The sequence below is a fragment of the Pelobates fuscus genome, chromosome 3, assembly GCF_036172605.1.
Source record: "Pelobates fuscus isolate aPelFus1 chromosome 3, aPelFus1.pri, whole genome shotgun sequence".
Taxonomy (NCBI): domain Eukaryota; kingdom Metazoa; phylum Chordata; class Amphibia; order Anura; family Pelobatidae; genus Pelobates; species Pelobates fuscus.
The window spans coordinates 401238089-401259582 of NC_086319.1; the positions used below are offsets into that span (position 1 = coordinate 401238089).

The window sequence follows — 21494 nt, forward strand, 5'->3', positions numbered from 1 at the left end:
GCTTGGAGGAAAGACGAGACAGGGGGGATATGATAGAAAAATGTAAATACATAAAGGGAATCAACACAGTAAAGGAGTGAATATAAAGGTCACTGGTTATCTGGTGAGGCCTCCACGTACATCAAATAGCTAAGGATTTTTCATCTATTAGTTGATGAATTATAGCTGGTGTATTCTCTGGAATTGTATGGTCATTGATGGCTGGCCACTGGCACTTCAGCAGCTGGCTGAGAATTATTGGAAGCACAGGTCACAAAAACTGAGTTTAGCCAGCATTTATTATGTGTGCACAATGCTCTACAGACATGGTATTGGTGCCCTAGGTTACAATTTTTTTTTACATTTATTTGTTTTCTATTCTAAATTTTGAGTGACCCTATTTAGTAACTAAACTGGTGGAAGAAACGCAAGTAGTGGTATGGTTTAGGGGCGCAATACTTGTCTTTCTACGGGCGCTGGCAACCCACGCTACGCCACTGATGAGCAGGTTCTCAGGATAGATAGGCACATTGTTAGCAGGTGTTCAGGGTATATGGCAGATTCTAAGTGTGAATGAGCAGCTTGTTGGGGTTAAAAAGCACATTCTTTAGTGCATATGAAAACATGGAGATTTTCTTTGTTTCGCAGTGTGTGTACTATATTTGTTATAGAATTATTAAAGCCTTTATTAAATTTCTCGTTAACTCCATTATATGACAGATTTTCCTAACAGCATTTAGTATATTAGAAAGAGAATGTATTGTATGTATTTTCTAGAAGGATATGACTAACACTGGAATTGTCAAGTTCCTGTAATATGAAACAAAGTATACCATAGTTAGATCATGAGAAACTGCTCTAATGAAATGTCCATTCACTAAAAAGCCTTGAACCTGACCTCGAATATAACATCACTAACCACTCAAAATGGCGCCTAAAGCCGAGTAAAGCCTTGAGTAAAGCCTCGTGCTAAGCAAGATGGCGCCTGAACCATCGTGTCCACACCCGTGTCCAAGATGACGCCACCTCCTGGTGGGAGGACACTTAGCCAGCCACTTAGTACTTGAGCCAATTAATAATATTGATGGGTGGATATTGACATAGCCACTTAACACTTAACCCAATTAATGATGTTTATTTGTTGTTATCTTGATATTTAATGATGATGTAATATTGCTCTTATAAGGGTCTGCGAGCCCGCTTTTTAACCAGATGCCATTAAATTTTCTCGAAGTTCTTTTAACCTGAACTCCGTGTGTCAGTGTGAATTTACTTCTGCGTATACGCAATTTAATCATCTCCGATTTGGACAGGAACAGATAGACATTCAAACATATTTGTTTGCTTAAAACAATCTATATCAATTTGGCGCATCCAACGTGGGGCACCGGGTTATGGCCTTTGGCCGGTAAGCCGTCCTATGAAGACGCTGCTGGACGGAGGAATCCTGGGGGAAGGAAAGGAGACGGATCACCTCCCAGTACACGATAGAGACTGCTGCAGAGCCTAGCCAGTATGTTCCAGCCCCTTTGATTGACCCGTCCCAGTGTCTGTGACTGCTACCAGGAGGACATCAAAGACAGGTAATATCTTGCCCGGTGCCTTATTGTTACCCACCTGTTTACCTGCTTTTTGCCTATCTGTTGCCTGGGTGTGTTTGTATTGGTCTGTCTTTAGCTTAAGTGCCCGGGTAGAGTGTTTGCCTGTTTACCCCTTTTGGAATAAAGGGGGGTGGACCTGTGGGTGTTTGCCTGGGGGTCCTCTGTTGCCTGTTTACCCCTTTTAGGAGCCACGTGGCTGTGGCTGTAGGGAAAAAGGGGGGTGGACCTGTGGAAGTTTTCCTGGGGGTCTTCTTTGCCTGTTTACCTCTTTTAGGTGCTGGGTAGCTGCAGCAGGAAGGAAAAAGAGGTGGGGGGAGTCTGTGGAAGGGTGTAGACTCATTGCTTCCTGGGGATTCCCCATGGTGTCACTTTGATAGCCTAGCTAGCCTCATTGTGCACATTGCTCTGCTTGCAGAGAGGTGGTATCCTCCAGCCTCGAGCGCTGAGGCTGGTGGCATTCCAATTTTGTTTGTGGTGCGTGGATTCGGGCAGGCATTGCTGTCTCCATCACCACGTGGTAGTGAGACTTACGGGTGGGTCCGTAGGGGCGTTACCGGAGTGAGGGAAGTGGTGGTCACGTTTATCGGACCGCTGTAACGGGGGAGGCATACGGATCTCGGGCCGGTGTTAGCTGTTTTCCGTGGCCGCTGGTAGTGAGACTTGAGGAAGTCGTTCTCCGAGCGGGGACACTACGAGGTTGAGGGAGGTGGCTTTGGTCACATGAGTAAAGGAAAGGGACTACTGTTGAATTTATTTGAACTGTGATGCATGCACTGTATTTCAATTGAAATGTTGTCTTAATTGGGAGTCATTCAAACTCCTGTGTCTGTCTTTACTTTCACTTTTTACTTTTACTCTACTTCCTGTGTTATTTACACTTTCCCCTCCTATTTCTCTCGTGAGAGAAGTGATTGGTCACACACTTCTCACCTCGCTCCAATCCGTGGCTACCTCGGGTAGGCGGAATAAGTGACTAGTCTACGTTTTGGGAAGACGCACGTAGGGACCCACCCCTCACGTGGCAGTCGAGCATTGTAGACCCTCTGTTTCATTTCTTCCTCTATATCTGGGACGCCTTTTATAGGGGGAATAGGTCAGGGGTTAGATAAGCCCAGTAAGGGCTGGTTAGCGTGTGATCTAGTTGAAGACAGAGAGGGTGAAGAGATGGTTAAAGGAGTTGAAAATATTGCTAAATTGTGTAGAATTGCTGTGCCTTCATGTGGTAGATTACAGCCAGAGAGCTGGCGCAGATTACTAACAGAGAAGAAAGGCAAGCTTACAGATAATGGTTTGCTTCGTACAGCAGAAGCCTGGTACAGGGTAGCAAGAGCTATTCAGCAGGAAGGTTGGGTTGAGGAAGAAATAGATCACAAAGGTTTAAAACTGTATGTATATCATAATAATTATGTTTGCTGGGGCATTCCCTCAGCCAGCACCCCAAAATGGCGCCCAGGGGATGTCCATTCCCAAGGTTCAGTCAGCAATGAGTGACATTCAGCTGACCATGCTCCCCACCCCTAACCCTCCCATCACCCATTCCGTCATCACCCCTGTTTGCCCGGTCCTGAATTCTGATGGATCTTTATTTCCCCCCCCCATCATCCCATTCATTCCCATCACCCTCATCCATCCCTGCACTAACTTCCCTGTCTAATCCAGCTATTTCATCCGTCATTTATTAAATGACAGATTTCTTTCCTCCATCAGATTCAGTTTTCGATCATTCCGCTGGTTTCTAGCCCTGCTATTTGCTGTGAAAGAAGTGAATGAGACACCTGGGGCTTTGCCAAACCTTACATTAGGTCTCAGGGTGCTGGACACATGCAGTGATGCAAGAGAGGCCCTGCGGGGGGCATCATTTCTCATCACAGGTGGTCCAGAAGGAGCCTTCAGCCACAGATGCTGGGGATTGCATTACAGATTGGCCGCCATGCTCAGTGACGCAGGGACAGAATCTGCGCTAAGTGTGGCAAACGTGATTGGCATATACAACTACCCACAGGTAATTCGAGACATTATTGTATTTTGGTACATGGTTAAAGGAATCGGATTAATAGAAGAACAGTTTAAAGCACTAAGGAATCTGCTGGCACTATATAAATGCCAATAATAATAATAATACCAGTGGGTAGAATGTTAGTAATTTCTTTGGAATGGAGGAAGGGAATCTATGATGAGGCGATGGAGCTGGGAGAAAATAGATGGATTTCTCATGACCTGAATGAAAATAGCTTAAATGGGGTCAAAGCCAACCTTTTTTCAGTTCAGTTTTAGCCTTAAATTTGAAATTCAATTTGAATTTGCTTTTAATGCTTGACAATTCTCAGTTTAGTAAATATCCCTCTTGGTGTTTTACATTGCAGGACTAAGGGAGACAGGGACACTACACCTAGACCTCTTCAATAAGATAAAGTGGTCAAGGTGTCTATAGCGTCCCTTTAAATAAATAAATAAAAACAATTTCAAAAGCTATTAAACTTACATGTAATCCAGCACCGATACAGGCTCCTTTGTGCAGCTGCTCTTAGTGAGGTCATTAATAATGACAATCTTAGTCTAATCCACATGTGCCCCAATACTACCAGTCCGGTGGTTCTGAAAGAGGGGCACTGAATATGATACTTCTCTGTGAGAAGCATTAGCAATGTTTGGCATGATTATACTGTGTGTGATGACGCCAAATGAAAAGGCACTAGATATCTGAAGGTTTTCAATGAGGAAACACTCCTAGCTGTTGTCAGTCTGACAGCTTTCAGACACATGTTTACATTGTCTGAAAGATGGGAAATCAAGTAGAAATGGATTAGTGGCTTAGAGTGTCCATTTAAAGGGTTATTTCTGCTTTTAGAAGTGGTCATCATGGTAGGAGTCTGTACGTCCAGTGTTTCTGCTTGAACCGTTGCACATACTGAAATAATTGCACTTTTGTGCCGGGCGGCTAGTTAGAAATCCGTCTCAGGTGACTTTGGCAAGCTAGAACTCTTCTCCAGGTTGCCAAATGTCTATTATGTGCAAAATTGACATCGGTCTCCAACGTACATCGGTCTCCTCCCTTGCATGAAAGGCGCATTGTTGCCATATGGGCTGGTCGAACCCTATTATCATACCCAATAGAACACAAACACTGATATTATATGGGTTAAATAAGTCCACAGCTTTAATAAATATATAAATTATAACTTAACATGAGAACATAATTAAATAAAGTCATTACCCCCCCCCCACCCTATAACATAACATGTCCCTCTGTCATAAAAGGCAATGACCCATATTTTCAAGCAATAAACATAAATTATAACAAATAATTAACATCATAATGATAATACATAAAGTGACATTTTATTTTGATAACCATGGCAGGGGTGTACCCAGATACTACCCCATTAGGTTCTGAGCTCCCAACAAGCTCGAAACCTACCAACCTTGACATGTACAGTATTAACCCCTTCCTAACTAACAGAATAACTACCCTGTACTGAACCAAGAGCCTGTTTTTTCCCCTAAACTTTAACTCACTAACCCCGCCACAAGCTTAGACCTTGATCACTTAAGCTGTATGAGCTCCGCCATCCCGAAGAAACAAGGTCCTACTCAGCCCTTCCTGAAAACCCCAAGTTTAACATGTCCCAACCCATGTCAGATAGGTTAACCGCATCAGAACGAAAATAACCAGGCAGCATAGCGTCCAGTTCCAAGTGCTGGATCACCACCACCCCAGTTTTCTGAGCAAAACTGGCCATCATACTATTCACCTTGCCCTGTCACCACGCAATCGTACCAGGATCCCTTGCGTGTGTCACCGTAACCGGGGAACCATCTCTGACCATACCACAATTACCCCAGGGACTTCGTCCCAAAGCCGATTGATATCCCGTACCATGCATTTGACAAGATGCCGCTGAGGATTGTCAGGATATTTATATCGGCAGAAATTTTGTGCTAAAATAGAAATTAAAAGTGTATATTGCCAGAGTCACTCAGAACAGAGCAGACTCCATTTTGGATTTTAGGCTAACAAAGACACATAATTTCCTTGCTTTCAGCCACTGAGCCTGAGCTAAGGAATGCATTATATAAACAAGCCCAGTGATAAGCAATGAAGCAGGGGGATGGAAGGCTCTGTCTAAATGTTAATGGAATAGAAATAATTCTAAACACAGACATTAGTGACAGAGAAGACAAGTACTTAATTTTACTTTCTAAATTTTACAAGGTCCCATTGTAATTAAGGGGTGAAATTTAGTTTACAACTGTCAATTTTAGAAATTACAACAGGAATTGTCGACGCACTGTCTGGAGAAAATCCAAAGAAATGCTTTGTACTGACAGCAAATTTAGTTTATGGTGGTTATTTTAGATAAGCCAAATGACGTCAAAATCGCCATCAGGAAAAGTTATCTCTTTCCTGGATAGGAAGGTTTAGTGAGGCGAGACTGCCCTCTATGGACCAAATACCTAAATTGCAATCTGCAGGTTGACCACACCTTCAGTTTCCCATTGGTCTTATCAACTAATGACATACAGAGAGTCTGGCCCTTTAACCCCTTAAGGACACATGACATGTGTGACATGTCAGGATTCCCTTTTATTCCAGAAGTTTGGTCCTTAAGGGGTTAAAAGTTAGGACAAAGGGAATAGAGAGGTTAGTTGGTAGTTGGAGAAAGTGTGGACTTTCAGATTCAGACATGCAGAGAGATCCATGACAGATATTCACTCTGGGACTAACACTCAAGACACACTCCTGGACACTTAGAATTTTTTTCTAACCAACACTATTTTTTTACTATTACTTACACACCTCCATACAACCAATCGTACTCGCATTCAAGTTCCTGGGACTACCTAAGAGCATCTGATGGGAATATCTACTTAACTGGTAATTATGCTGGTTTTATTTAATTAATCTAAATTAATAAAAAAAATCTAATAGCAGGATATATGACTGGATAAATCACGGTCAGATTTCAATATTTAGAAATCTTAGTTAACTAAAGAATATATAATTATAAACATTCCATTCTGCAGGTGGAATTAAGAATAATTATATATTAATGTGATATCATCACGTGTTGGCATACCGTTGTTTTTATCCAGGTGTATTGATTTGCTCTAAATAAGATAAGATATCTTTTTAGGCAAATTAAAATTTGGCTTATAGAATCTGGTAGATTATTCTTATTGGATAGTTCCAGGAAATGATTAATAAGCTGGTTTGAATGTTATTTTATTTGAATATTTCATGAGAATGGGATATTTGGATCAACAGGAAAGGAAATGTGAGGAAGGCTGAACTTGATGGACGCAAGTCTCTTTTCAGCTATGTAACTATGTAACTATATGCCTAGGAGGATCTAGCCAGCATTGAAAGGGTTACTTAGTTGATCTAACCGTTAGCCAATGTGTTATGGCTTTTCGCTGGAAGTTTCTGTCTGTGAAGTTTCTGTCTGTGCCTCATAAATCTTGTCTTAACAGTTGATGCTGTAGCTTTGTACTGTGTATTGCCATTGTATTGCATACTTATGTTATACTAAATATTCACTGATTATTATCATGCATGCTGCCTAATATTATTATTATTTTATTTGTCACAATAAATTATATCTATTTTTATAACAAATTGTGATTTTATTTGTATGGAATACATTTCACTTACATGATAACGATCTCTAAGATCTAAGAGAATTGAAATAGTGGGCAATTCTCGACTGTTTAATATTATCATCCCATAAATATCCCCACAGGTTCCAGCCCTAGATCATTACCCACTGCATGCACTACCATCAAGTCTGGCCTCTTTCCCCCAGCTATTAAACAAAACAAAAGTCCCACGTACATCCCCCCAGCTGGCGCCTCATTAACTGAACCATTGTATTGCAATCCGGTCCACAGGAAAGCTCAGCTGCTGACTCTGAACACTAGTTGCTGCCCTCCTCTTTGTCCAGAAAATGAAAGAATGGCCCACTATCCAGGCCACATGACCAATGGAGATAAGTGGACACAATCAATTAAATGGGGGCCCCACCTTGCAACCCCTCCAAACCTTCCACCATCAGCCCCAGGCGCACATAGGATCAGAACCAAACCGATTCCGACCTCCCTATCTTTTTGAAAGCTCCTTACCCAGCCCCAATCGTGTGGCCTCTGTGGCCGCGCCAATGTGTAAAGAATAAGTCCAAAACTGGGCGGGTTACAACCCAAGCCCCCCAGCCCCACCCAAAATCCTTGAAAAACTGAAAACAAGAGAGCAACCCAATGCATCCGAAATTAACCCACCCCAGTCCATTGCGCCAGATATCGGGACACATTGGTAACTGGGCATAACGGCGACCCCGCAAGAGGGTACAGCACAACATCCTTCCCCAAAACGTCAGTCTTGATTGGGCCAAATGAACTACAAGCAGATCCCCCAGCATCCGGACGTCTTCCATCTGAGAGCCCCCACCCCTGGCCCGGGTACTGCTCATGAGCTCTCCTATCTGGATAGCACAGAAAAAAGCCAACACAAACACAGTGCAAAATAAAAATGTTTCATAGCCATCGAAGCACACATCTGGCAGAACTTGAAAAACAGCCCCTCCAGGACAACTAAGGATACACCAAGTATCCGGACCTTTGCAAACCCTGTGAAATCCCTACAGTGCATGCCTCACCACGGAATGCTTCATTAGATCCTCCCAACCATGAAGTTTAAACCAGAAAGCAAGCACAGCCATGTGCCTGTCCATTACCGCTGGGAAAACCCCACTTACCAACAGTTGAAACATAAACCACAGGGCGGTGTCCAAACGATATTCCCCAGTCAACTCCCTCTCCAAGCCAACCCACGACTCTTCCCATGACTCCCAAACCTTACATTGTGCAATCCATGTGTGGGGAGCCAAGGAAGCTCTCATAAGTCCCCCAAGCAGCTGTTCTGAGCACCCACATCTCTTCCGGGCACGCCATAGGCGATGTCACCCGACAGTGACATCGCCAAGCTCCTGTTGAAGATCCATCCCATGGGGATCACCCTGCAGGCAAAGTTGATTTTACCTAGAAGCGACTGAATTTGTCGGAGCATAACCTTACGAGCCTGATGCACCTCCGCCACCACCACCCACAAAGCAATCAGCTTGTCCTGGGGAAGACTGCATTCCCCACGCTGCATGTTGATCTCCAAACCCAAGAAACTGAGGTCTTGTCCGCCGCGAGCAACACCTAAATTCACCCAGCCACCCATTCAATGGCCCTTTAGGAGATAAAAATACAAAGCTAGGAATCTGCCGGGCTCAATCCCACAGAAAGACAGCCAGGTAATGGACAGAAGCTCGACTCCCAGCCTCCACTGTAACGACCCATTCCAGGTAGGAGCTGAATGTTTTGAAATACGCGCATGAAGCAAAACAGCCCATAGGGAGGCACAAGTCGACAAAGTATGTCCCGTCAACAAAACAACCCAACAAATGATTACAGTCGGGATGAACAGGCAGCAGCCGAAAAGCCACCTCAATATCCACCTTTGCCATAAAGGCATCATGCCCAGCCCGCTTAACCAACTCGATGGCATGGTCAAATGATGCGTAAGCAACCGAGCACAGGTCCCCATCAATGTCGTTGTTTACAGACGAGCCTTTTGGGTAAGAGAGGTGATGTACAAGGCAAAACTTACCCGGCTCCTGCTTGGGGACAACCCCTAAAGGAGACACGCGCAAGTTGGGGAAAGGCGGATCCCTAAACAGGCCGGCCATCTGTCCCAACTAACCTCCTTATCCAATTTCTCGATCACCACCTAAGGAAAATATGACACCGACTTCAAATTCCGGAAGCCCTGTGTACCCGCCCCCCCCCCCCATCCCCCCCGTTCATGAAAAGGAATAAAGAAACCCTCCCTGAAACCCAACAAAGCCGCATCATGTTTCTTAGCCATGGTGAGTGACCCACTGTGAGTGGAGTTCCTGTAGGCCGCAAGTCTGCCCTGGCTGTCAGGGCCGCCATCAGGGGGTGACAACCATGACGGTTGTCACGGGCCCGACAGGCCTGGTGACTGCTTTGGCAGTCCAGGGCCCCACAATTACTCTCTGCACATATATATAGCGATGATCGCTATATATATGTGCAGCCGCGGGCCCCCCCGGCTCCCTGTACTTGCAGAGGGGGCCCAGCAGACTGCAGCTGTATGTTACAGCATTCCCTCGCTCTAACTCCCGCGAGACGTGCGCCCGTTAGAGCGTTGCCACAGGTTACCATGGCAATGCTCCGCGCGGCGCGCACACCACGTCTCGCGGGAGTTAGAGAGAGGGAAATGCTGTAACATACAGCTGCAGTCTGCTGGGCCCCACAATGCCACCGGACCACCAGGGATCATGGAATCTCCCCCCTCCCTGGACCAGGTAAGAAGCAGCGAGGGGGGAGAAACATTTATTGCATTACATGCATACACTAGTAAACACGCACACACTCTGCATTCATTACACTGACACACACTCTGCATTCACTACACTAACACACACTCTGCATTCACTACACTAACACACACTCTGCATTCATTACACTAACACACTTTGCACTTATTATACTGACACACACTCAGCATTCATTACACTAACACACACTCAGCATTCATTATACTGACACACACTCAGCATTTATTACACTAGCACACACTCTGCATTCATTATACTGACACACACTCTGCATTCACTACACTAACACACTCTGCATTCACTGCACTAACACACACTCTGCATTGATTATACTGACACACACTCAGCATTCATTACACTAACACACACTCAGCATTCATTACACTAACACACCCTGCATTCACTACACTAACACACACTCTGCATTCACTGCACTAACACATACTCTGCATTCATTACACTAACACACACTCTGCATCCACTCCACTGACACACACTCTGCATCCACTCCACTGACACACACTCTGCATCTACTACACTGGCACACACTCTGCATTAACTATACACACAGCATCCACTACACAAACATCCTGTATTCACAGCACACACACTACATCCACCACACATTCAAACACTCTGCATTCACTATACAGAGACACTGCGTCTAATACACACACTACATCCACTACATCCACTAAACACATTGCATCCAGTATACACAAACACATAGGCGTGCGCAGCCTATTGCATTAGGGTGTGCACCCTAAAGCACAAACACACGCCGCATGTGTAATATATATATATATATATATATATATACACATACACTGCTGTGTGTGTGTGTGTGCTGCTAGTGTGCTGTGTGAGGGTGGCGTGAGGGTGGCGTGAGGGTGCTGTTAGTGTGATGTGTGTGTGAGGGTGCTGGTAGTGTGCTATGTGGGTGAGGGTGTTTGTGTGGGTGCTGTTTGTGTGTGAGGGTGCTGGTAGTGTGCTGTGTGTGAGGGTGTTTGTGTGTTTGTGAGGGTGCTGTGTGTGTGAGGGTGCTGTTTGTGTGATGTGTGTGGGTGTCGTGTATTTGTGAGGGTGCTGTTTTGTGTGTGTGGGTGTTTGTGAGGGTGCTGTTAGTGTGCTGTGTGTGAGGGTGTTGTGTGTTTGTAAAGGTGCTGTGTGTGTTTGTGAGGGTGCGGTTAGTGTACTGTGTGTGTGAGCATGCTGTATGTGTCTAGGTGCTGTGTGTGTGGGGGCTGTATGTTTGGAGGGATTGTGGAGGTGGGGGCAGATTAGTAAATATCCCCCCTCCCTACCTTATGTAGGGAGGGGGGATCCTTGCTGCCATGCGCCATCCCTTGTGGTCCAGTGGAGAGTGAACTCTAGCCTGCGGAGCTAGAGTTAACTCTCGCAAGATCTGAGTGTTGCCGTGGCAATGCTCAGATCTTGTGAGAGGAACCTGGCAGAGCTGCTGTCTAGAGCTCCCCGGGTCCTCTCCTGCCTCCCTCCATGTTGCTGTGGGTTGGTGAGGTAGATCTTTGATCTCCCCGCCAGCCCATGGAGGTTAAGAGCAGAGCCGGCACTCAGATAGTGCCGTCTCTGCGTGAGCCGACAGGGGAGATCCGGAGATCTCCGGAGAAGTCCTGGGGAATAAAGTGAGGGAACTCTTTTCCCACCCCCAAAAAAATAATATACACGTGTGTGTGTGTGTGTGTATATATATATATATATATATATATATATATATACTGACACACATACACAGACACACACATATATATACACGCGTGCACACACATACTCCCACACACTCACATACAGACACACACACATACACTCACAGACACACACACATTCACAGACACACACTCAGACAGACAGACAGACACACTTACAGACACACACACATACACTCACAGACACACACACACACTCAGACAGACACACACACACTCAGACAGACACACACACATACATTCACAGACACATACACACTCAGACAGACAGACACACTTACAGACACACACACACACACACACACTCAGACAGACACACTTACAGACACACACACATACATTCACAGACACACACACACTCAGACAGACACACTTACAGACACACACACATACATTCACACACACATACACACACTCAGACAGACAGACACACACATATACACTCACACATTCACAGACACACACACACTCAGACAGACAGACACACTTACAGACACACACACATACATTCACAGACACATACACACTCAGACAGACAGACACACACACACACTCAGACAGACAGACACACTTACAGACACACACACATACATTCACAGACACACACACACTCAGACAGACAGACACACTTACAGACACACACACACACACACATACACAGACACATACACACTCAGACAGACAGACACATACACACTCAGACAGACAGACACACTTACAGACACACACACATACATTCACAGGCACACTTACAGACACACACATACAAATTATTTTTCTTTTAATAAAAAAAATGTCCACCCAGCCTCCCTACCTGGAGTGCTGGCGTGGACTTGTCCCTGGGGTCCAGTGGGTCGGGTGCCTGTGGGTCGGGGGGGGGTGCCAGTGGGTGGGGGGGGGGCAAGAGGTGAAGGAAACCCCCCCCCCCCCGGTCGGGTGCCTGTCTTCATCTCAGCCGCGGCGAGGGAGCTGTGTGCTCTCTGCTCCCTCTCACCGCGCGGGCTGTCTGCTGTAGCTGGGAGCCGGAATATGACGTCATATTCCGGCTCCGGCATCAGCAAACGGCGCGCGGCGAGAGGAAGCAGAGAGCACACAGCTCCCTCGCCGCGGCTGAGATGAAGACAGGCACCCGACTGGGGGGGGGGGGTTCCTTCACCTCTTGCCCCCCCCCCACCCACTGGCATGACAGGGGGAACATGGGGCCGGAAGGGGGCATTTGCGGGCACCGAGTGCCCGCAGGAACAGCGTTCCTGCTCAAATAAAAGTGCAGGAACGCTGTTCCTGCAGGACTCAATACATAGTGCGTGCCATGGGGATTAGGGTGTGCCCAGGCACACCCGGCACACCCCGTGCGCACGCCTATGCACAAACACAACATCCACTACACAAACACACACTACATCCACTACTCAAACACACTCTGCGTTTACTAAACACACTGCCTCCGCTACACAAACACACACTCTGCATTCACTGCACAAACAGTATCTAATACATACATTCTAATTCACTTCCACTATACATACCACATTCAGTCGGCGGACTCATGGGCGGGCCGGGCAGGGGGAGGGCGGGCCAAGGGAAGTGGACGGGGGGGGGCAGACCTTGTGCTTTGTCAGGGGCCCCAAATTTCTGGTCTCGGTCAGATGCTTCAGTAAATCTGATACTGCGGGGTCCTGTCACCTTCAGCAGTAAGACTTCTGCAAAAAAAAATTATTTTTGAGGCGATTTAGAGCCCTTTTTTTACGGAGTTCTCAGGATGTGCGACCGGTCAGGTCGGCAGTTAGGCTCGGCCCCCCAAAATTTCAGACTTTTTATGTGTTTTTTCTTAATACAAATTTTTATGACAACTGTAAAACTTTTGTTAACATCAAATGTGCAAATAATCACAATTTTATTTACACGTACCATTAAAATGCATAGCCAATAGGGACTAAAACGGCATCATGAGCAATAACTAATTTTATTGGAAAAGGACAATGCAGATTGCTGTACCTTTCCCCCCGTCCCGCATTATTTTTTAAGCATTGCATGGGTATTTAATTAAAACACATACAAACATAATAAAAAAAAAATTACAAAATAGTTATTAAATATATATTATTGCTAGTCACTTTCTCCAGGAGAGCCGGAAGCTCTCTGAGCACATCCTGGCGATACGGGGCATGGCTCACTGACACTATTGGCCAATGGGTCGAGGGAGATACTCTGCAGTACAGGAGCTTTTTGCTCTCCTGTAGACTGTGACTGACACCCAGCAGACCACAGGCAAGTTGTCAAACTGTTTGTAAATGATCTGACTACTTACCTTGAAAGGGAACCAGGGCCCAATTATAGCACATTGTACTGGTTATGTTGCTTTAAGTGTTACTTTAAGTGTAGGATTTTGTGTGTTTTCATGCTGATTATGTAACTATTTGTAACTATACAAAGATAAAGAAAACAAGTCTTAAGGATTTTTGTTTAATGTTTTAAAAAAATCTGCCCACACCTGCTTTCAATAACACCTTTCCTTTTTCAAATTATATTCTTAGATCAGCTACTTCACTCCCCCACTTCAGTTCAGCAATCGTGTCTTGTTTCCTTCATCACTCAGTGTGGCCCCAGCCCTTTCTTCTCATGCCAAGGGCCTTGTCCAACTGATTCAAACTTTTGGTTGGACCTGGGTGGGAGTTCTTTCAGAAGTTGGGGGAGTTTCTACTGTGGCTCAAACCTTCATTGAGGAGCTGAAGACCACCAGGGTCTGCTTGGCCTTCTGGGAAAATGTTCCTTCTGCTCTAATAGATATAAGCAATGTGGCATCAGTTATCAAACGGTCCACAGCTAATGTAGTAGTTGTCTTTTCACTTGAATCTTACCTGAACCCTGTACTGATGGATCTTGCTTTGTCTGTGGACACCAAGGCAAAAATTTGGATATTCACTGAGGGTTGGTCTACATCTCCAAGACTGGTAAATCCAAAGCTCTCACACTTTCTCCATGGAGCACTGGGAGTTGCTCCTAGAAATGGGGCAGCTCCCGGATTGAAAGAGTTTGTACTGGGGCTTCAACCAAATCAGATACCTGAGAACCAATTCCTTATGGAGTTTTGGCAACTGGCATTTAGCTGTAGGTGGGGTATCACTAATAATGAGTCTTTGTACTGGACTATATCTACTAACACTTCATCAGTCTTCTCTGATTATCACTTTTCCTCCACAACTTCCTTGCAATTCACTGTCTCCACTTCTGCACTTAACAGCTCTGACACTTTGCCTATTTGCACTGGACTGGAGGATCCTGCCTCTTTGCAGATATTTTCAGATATCAATAGCCTTCGGGTAACTTATAATGTCTATAAAGCTGTGAGGATGGTGGCCCAAGCTTTGAAGGACATGGCAACCTGCAAAGATAGGGAAGATGGATCGATTGATCGAGGAAGTTGTGTAGACATGCAACATTTTCAGCCCTGGCAGGTGAGAATTACGCAGAATAAAATAATATAAACTAACATTTTATAGAAGAAAATGGTTTGAAAGCGAAGTTGTCGTAAAGACAGACCATTAGAATTTTAAATAAAGGGTCAGTGCTTATTGGAGTTCTTGTAGCGTTTGCATAAGTTGCAACAATTTCAGGAAAAATTATTTTGACGAGCAAAATATAAATATTTGATATGAATATCAAATATTTTTGGGCCATTTGGTTTGCTAAGAAGTAACCAATAAAGGGAAATAGAAAAATACCAGTAAAAAAATAAATAAAAACAGCTATATTTTTATATATCTATAAATATAGATTTTTTTTATTTTTGCTGTGCCTCCTTTTTTTTCCCTTTATCAGTCAACATTTAGTGGCTGTCTTCTAACCTTCACTCAACTTTTTTTTCCATCAATCATGTTTTCTTTATGCCATGAACAGAATGCTGAATAATAAAACAAATAAAATGGTTCTGCCAATTGTCCATTTCATTTGTTACGTGATTCGTCCATGCATAATTTCCAAGTCCAGGATTTTGGACGAACAGCCCAAAATTTGGACGAATCACAATTTATTTGAAACCGAATACGCAAATCTAATGACAAATAAAAAAATGTAAAAAAAAGACAGAAGGATAACTGGGACAAATTATTTTCCTGAGACCAAGATATGTATAACGAAGGAGAAGTAGAGACGTAACCTTTTGTGTCTTGCTTCTCTTATTCTAATTGTCCTAAATTCCTCTTCTTCCATCCATTCCCCAGTTCCTCTATCACCTTCGCAGGGTTCACTTGAAAGGAAATGTTGACGATGACTTATATTTTGATTCTCTTGGAAATGCACCAGCAGTGTATGACATCATCAATTGGCAGGAAGAACCATCGGGTCTCGCCAGTTTGGTAATTGTGGGAATGTATGAAAGTGGTGTCCTTCAACGTCAAAACATTATCATTGACTACGCTTCTATCAAATGGGCAAAGGGCATTAAGCAGGTAAAGTTTGTCAGACCTACTTTAAAATACTTTGCATGAGCATATGTTAAAAGTGAATGAGTCTCATATTTTGTTTCTTCAGCCACCTGTTTCAAAGTGTTCAGAAAATTGCCCACCTGGCTTCTGGAAATCCCCACAGCAGGGGCAGCCTCCTTGTTGCTTTAATTGCATTACCTGCGCTGCGGGTGAAATCTCTAACCAGACTGGTGAGTAACTTGAAGCCAAGAGTTTATATAAAGTAAGTAAAAGGAGCAGAAAAAAAAATCTATATTTACATATTATTTATTCATAAAATGTATATATATATTATTTTTTATTTTTTTTTACTGCTTTTCATGTTTCTCTTCATGTAGCGGAGTGTATGCTTGCCAGACATTTTTTTATTCCCCTTTCTGGGCTGTCCGTATCCTCTGTAGCTGAATTACCACTTTTTGTGTCTTTTTTTCAGTATATTTTGTGTGGTTCCTCTATTGCAGTTCGGGAAATATGAACTACCGAACATTCATACCCTGAAAGCTAGAGATTCCCTTGTATGGCGTTCGCACAGGAACCTCATGAACGAAGACCGGCCAGGACACCTATTTACCTGGAACTATATTGGGCTAGTGCCTCATGTCTGGCCGGTCAAAACCTTACCACGATGGCATTCCCGTTCTGCCGAACCGATCTGAGTGATTCTTGGATATGTTGGACACTCAGATCAGGGCTATCGGGGAATGTGCTTTTTGTGGAGTTCCTATGTATGGTTGAGGTACTTTTGGGGTACCGGATATTTTGTGGATTTTATGTACCTGAGAGATAATTAAATTAGATGAGTTTGGGGGCGTGGCTAACCGCCGAGAGGAATGGACGTGTGATCCCTTCGCTCCGGCATCACGGGTCGCAATCCGACTCCATCCACCGCAATCAGACGGTAAAAGCAGCCAAATTTAACAGATGGCACAGCAGAGAGGGAAGAAGGCTGCCTCCAAGGCAGAAAAACTTAATTTTTTCGGCACTAAGACGCACCATGAGACGGAGGAGGCTCAGGCCTTGTCTCAAAATGGCGGCCGCATCACGGAGAGCCCAGAGGAAGGGGAGACAAATGCTGCAGGGGATTCTGATAAGCTCACAAAGAGCTACCTACAACAAGCCCTGGACACCCTGTCAAGCAAACTCCTATCATCCTGGCAACACACAGCGGATTCACTGAGGAAAGACATGCAGGAACTTGGTAAACGCACCTCTCACATGGAGAACAAAATGGCGGAATTTGCTACAGCACATAATGATATAGCCTCACATGTGGAACAACTGGAGCAAAAACTGCTAATTACAGAAAACAAAATCACAGATCTGGAGGATCGCGCTCGCAGGAACAACCTGCGCATAAGAGGGATTCCTGAAGACGTTGTCCCGGAGAATCTGCAAGCGTATGTAAGAGGTGTGTTTCACGCATATGCCCCAGACATACCTGCTGACATGCTTCTTCTAGACAGGATACACCGTTTGCCCAGACCCAGGTTCCTGCCAGAAACTGCCCCACGCGACGTGCTACTGAGAATGCACTATTTTCACATTAAAGAGCATATCCTGAGAGCGAGCAGGAATAAAGCGACACCGCTGGAAAATTACCCCAATCTGCAGATTTTTGCTGACCTCTCTGCATCGACCTTACGACGAAGAAAAGAGTTTGCACAAGTGGCTAATTCCTTAAGAGCGCATGGCCTCAGATTTAGATGGGGTTTCCCCACTAAAATGTTGGTGACAAAGGACAGCACCACTCAAATCATAACTTCACCTGAAGACGGACTGCGTAAACTGCAAGCATGGGGACTCATGGACCGCGGACCAGACTGTGGCTCCTCACCTTCCAAACGACTTCAGCTGGACTGGCAAAAGGTATAGGCTACTAGACACTCGCAAGTATATTGATTGTCACACGTACGCACTTGCACAGTCACCAAAGACTGACATTAGGTCTCCAATTGATCACACGTGTTTGGTTTCCTTTAACACGTTAAGTTAAACAGTTTTGCATACAGTATCTAAGTGAATGTGTTAAATATGCTCCTGTAAGTGCCTGACATCCCCAGACATTGCCTGGCCTGTCTATTCAGGGACACATCAATCTTAAGGGGCCCTATAGTTTAATAATGGTTACAGGGGGCCCTCTGGCACCTAGAGAACAAGACAATAATTATACAAAATATTGTCATGTATAACAAGGCGAGAACTTGTGATAGTGCACTCATAAGTGTTTGTAATTATGTGTGGTAGTACTTAGCATGTTTAGTTACACAGTCTTGCATATAGTACCTAAGTACATGTGTTAAATAGGCTCCTGTGACTGCCTGATGTTCCCAGATATTACCTAGCTTGTCTATCCAAGTACACACCAATCTTGAGGGGCCATATGGTTTAATATTGTTCACAGAAGGGCCTTCTGGCACCTGAAAAACTCTTGCACAGGGTATTATCATGTATCATATGGCATGGAAATGTGACAGAACACGCATAGATGTTGTAATTGTGAGCGCTTTCTTAAGTACATTACGTCACACAGTCTTATAACTAATACCTAGGTAAAAGTGTTACGTAGGATTTTGCAATCGCCTGATAACCCCAGATATTACCTGCCTAACCAGGTAAACATCACTCTTAAGGGGCTATATAATTTAACACTGTTTAAAGGAGGGCCTCTGGTACCCAAAAACAAACAAACAAACAAAAAAAACAGGACAACACTTACACAAGGGTTTATCCTACATAATGGGGCGTGACATTGTGACAGTACAATCATAGATGCTTGTAATTGTGTGTAACCTTGTCTAATCTCGTCTAACCAGATGATAGTTCCCTTCACATTGGTATTGATCGACACTAACTAGACACACTGCAGAACTGTTGTTTATTGATGTATGCCTTACTCAAGTATGTCTTACCGTCTATACGTTTAAGAGATAGGGAAAGACCCATAGCCACGATACGGAAACATGGCAGTTTCCAATTCCACCCCCATGGTACTCCCCTCCAGTACCAAGCTTTATCTTTGTATATATTTGGTTTTGTTTACCCCCCAGTTTAGGTTACCCTATACCCCCACTCCTAGTCCCGAATGGGCGCGACAGCCCAAGCTACTGCTTATATCAGTTTGGAATACCGTCATTGCTGCAGAAGTGGTCCTCCGTCATTTCAGGGTCGCTAGCAAGTACGACTGCGAGAAAATGGGGAAAAGAAATCAGCCCAGTATCAATCAAACATGTTACACATTAGCTCATTATGAAAATATATTCTCATAACGTAAGGGGCTTGAATACCCCTCATAAGCGTAGGGTCCTTCTAGAGGAAGTCAAGAAAGCTAAAGTGGATATAGTGTGCCTTCAGGAGACTCATTTTGTACGTGGGAGAGTGCCAGAGTTTGGGAAACAGGACTATCCAATACAATATCACACTACTTACTCATCCAAAACAAGAGGAGTGTCACTCTTATTTCACAAATCGCTCACCTTTGAGTTACTAAGTGTAAAAACAGATGCCCAAGGTCGTTACTTAATAATACATTGTCACATCAATAATGCCACATACATCTTAGTGGGCATATACAGCCCTAACTCCAACCAACGCAATTTCCTATATAGGGTGTTGAGCAAACTACCCCAACAAGCTACAGCTGCTACCATAATACGTTGGGATATGAATCACATCCTCCAGCCGACTATGGACACAACAGTATCCCCTAACACCCCTAGGTATAGATCTCTAGTAACACAATGTAAAGCCATTACTAAGCTGCTATCAGAACATAATCTCTACGACATATGGCGAACGACACACCCAAATGAAAAAAACTACACTTTCCACTCCAAAGTACACGGAACGTACTCTCGAATAGATCTAATCTTAGTATCTAGGGATCTGTTGTCCTCCTCAGTACACAGTAGCATAGGTGACATAGTGTGGTCGGACCACGCCCCAATGACTCTCACGACCCGGGACACTTACAAACACAGGGGGAAAGCCCCATGGCGATTAAACGATACACTCCTATACACAATTTCCTTTAAGAAAGAACTGGAAGCCGAAATAGAAGAATATTTCAAACTAAATAACCAACCCGAAATCTCACCCACCACATCTTGGCCAGCCCATAAAGCAGTCCTTAGAGGCCACCTTATAAGTAAAGCGTCCTATCTTAACCGAACTTCCCAGAAGTTACATCTCACATTACTGACTAAACTACGTGACCTAAACTCCGCACAGCTCTTGAAACCTAGTGAAGCAATAAACGCGGAAATTGTACAAGTTACCAAATCATTAAATGACCTCCTGCTCCATAAAACAGCACGTATTCTGCAAGCACTTAAGCTAAAACACTATACTCAAGGAAATAAAGCGGGGAAAAAACTAGCATCGCTATTAAGGCAGCAAGTAGCACACTCAAAAATCCCATACATAATTACTAATGCGGGAGGGAGAGTATATAATCCCCTAGACATAAACGCTGAAACAGCGTCCTATTACCAAAATCTATATAATCTGGCAGAGGATCCGCATACACATCAACCGACGCAAAACGAAATCGATAATTTCCTCTCACAGATACAGCTGTCGAAGCTAACACAACAACAGAAAGACTCCCTGATAGCACCGATTACACTGCAAGAGCTACAACAAACTATCCGTTCACTCCCTACTGGGAAATCACCCGGACCGGACGGCTTCACGAACCAATACTATAAAGTCTTCTCGCACGCCCTTTGCCCCCACCTACTACGCACACTGAACCATATTATAGACACAGGTGTGATGCCGCCAGAGATGCTCTTAGCCCATATTGCCACGCTACCAAAACCGGGAAAACCACCCACCCAACCCAAAAATCTCAGACCCATGTCGTTGTTAAATACGGATACGAAAATTTTAGCCAAAATTTACGCTAATCGAGTAGCGAACCTTATCCCCTTCATCACAAATCCAGATCAAGTGGGGTTTGTGCGTGGGCGGCAAGGATCAGATGGCACCAGGAAACTTCACAGCCTTCTCTACAGTCGGGCGCCTCCCGGCGAACCCAGAGTCTTTATGTCTCTGGACGCCGAGAAGGCGTTCGACAGGCTGCACTGGAATTTTCTGAGAACAGTCCTCCAAAAATTTGAATTTCCACATCAATTCCTATCCCTAATCTCGGCATTATACTCCAACCCATCAGCGCAGGTAGCGAATGGAGGCTTTGTATCTAAGTCGTTCCATATCACGAATGGAACGAGGCAAGGATGCCCGTTATCCCCCGCCCTCTATATTTTAGCACTAGAACCACTAGCCCAGGCCATAAGGGACAACAGTCATATCTGTGGGGTGTCA

At 44.5% G+C, this 21494-nt stretch overlaps 1 protein-coding gene across 1 annotated transcript in view; it reads left to right on the forward strand.

The window, feature by feature from the left end:
* The first annotated feature begins 906 nt into the window (after window positions 1-906).
* LOC134601931 (extracellular calcium-sensing receptor-like) overlaps window positions 907-21494 on the forward strand; it is a 30663-nt gene continuing 10075 nt past the window's right edge. The window contains exons 1-5 of the mRNA XM_063446438.1: window positions 907-923; window positions 3288-3582; window positions 14241-15161; window positions 15927-16154; window positions 16237-16360. Of these exons, the coding sequence (XP_063302508.1) occupies window positions 907-923; window positions 3288-3582; window positions 14241-15161; window positions 15927-16154; window positions 16237-16360 (1585 nt within the window). The remainder of the gene's footprint in view (window positions 924-3287; window positions 3583-14240; window positions 15162-15926; window positions 16155-16236; window positions 16361-21494) is intronic.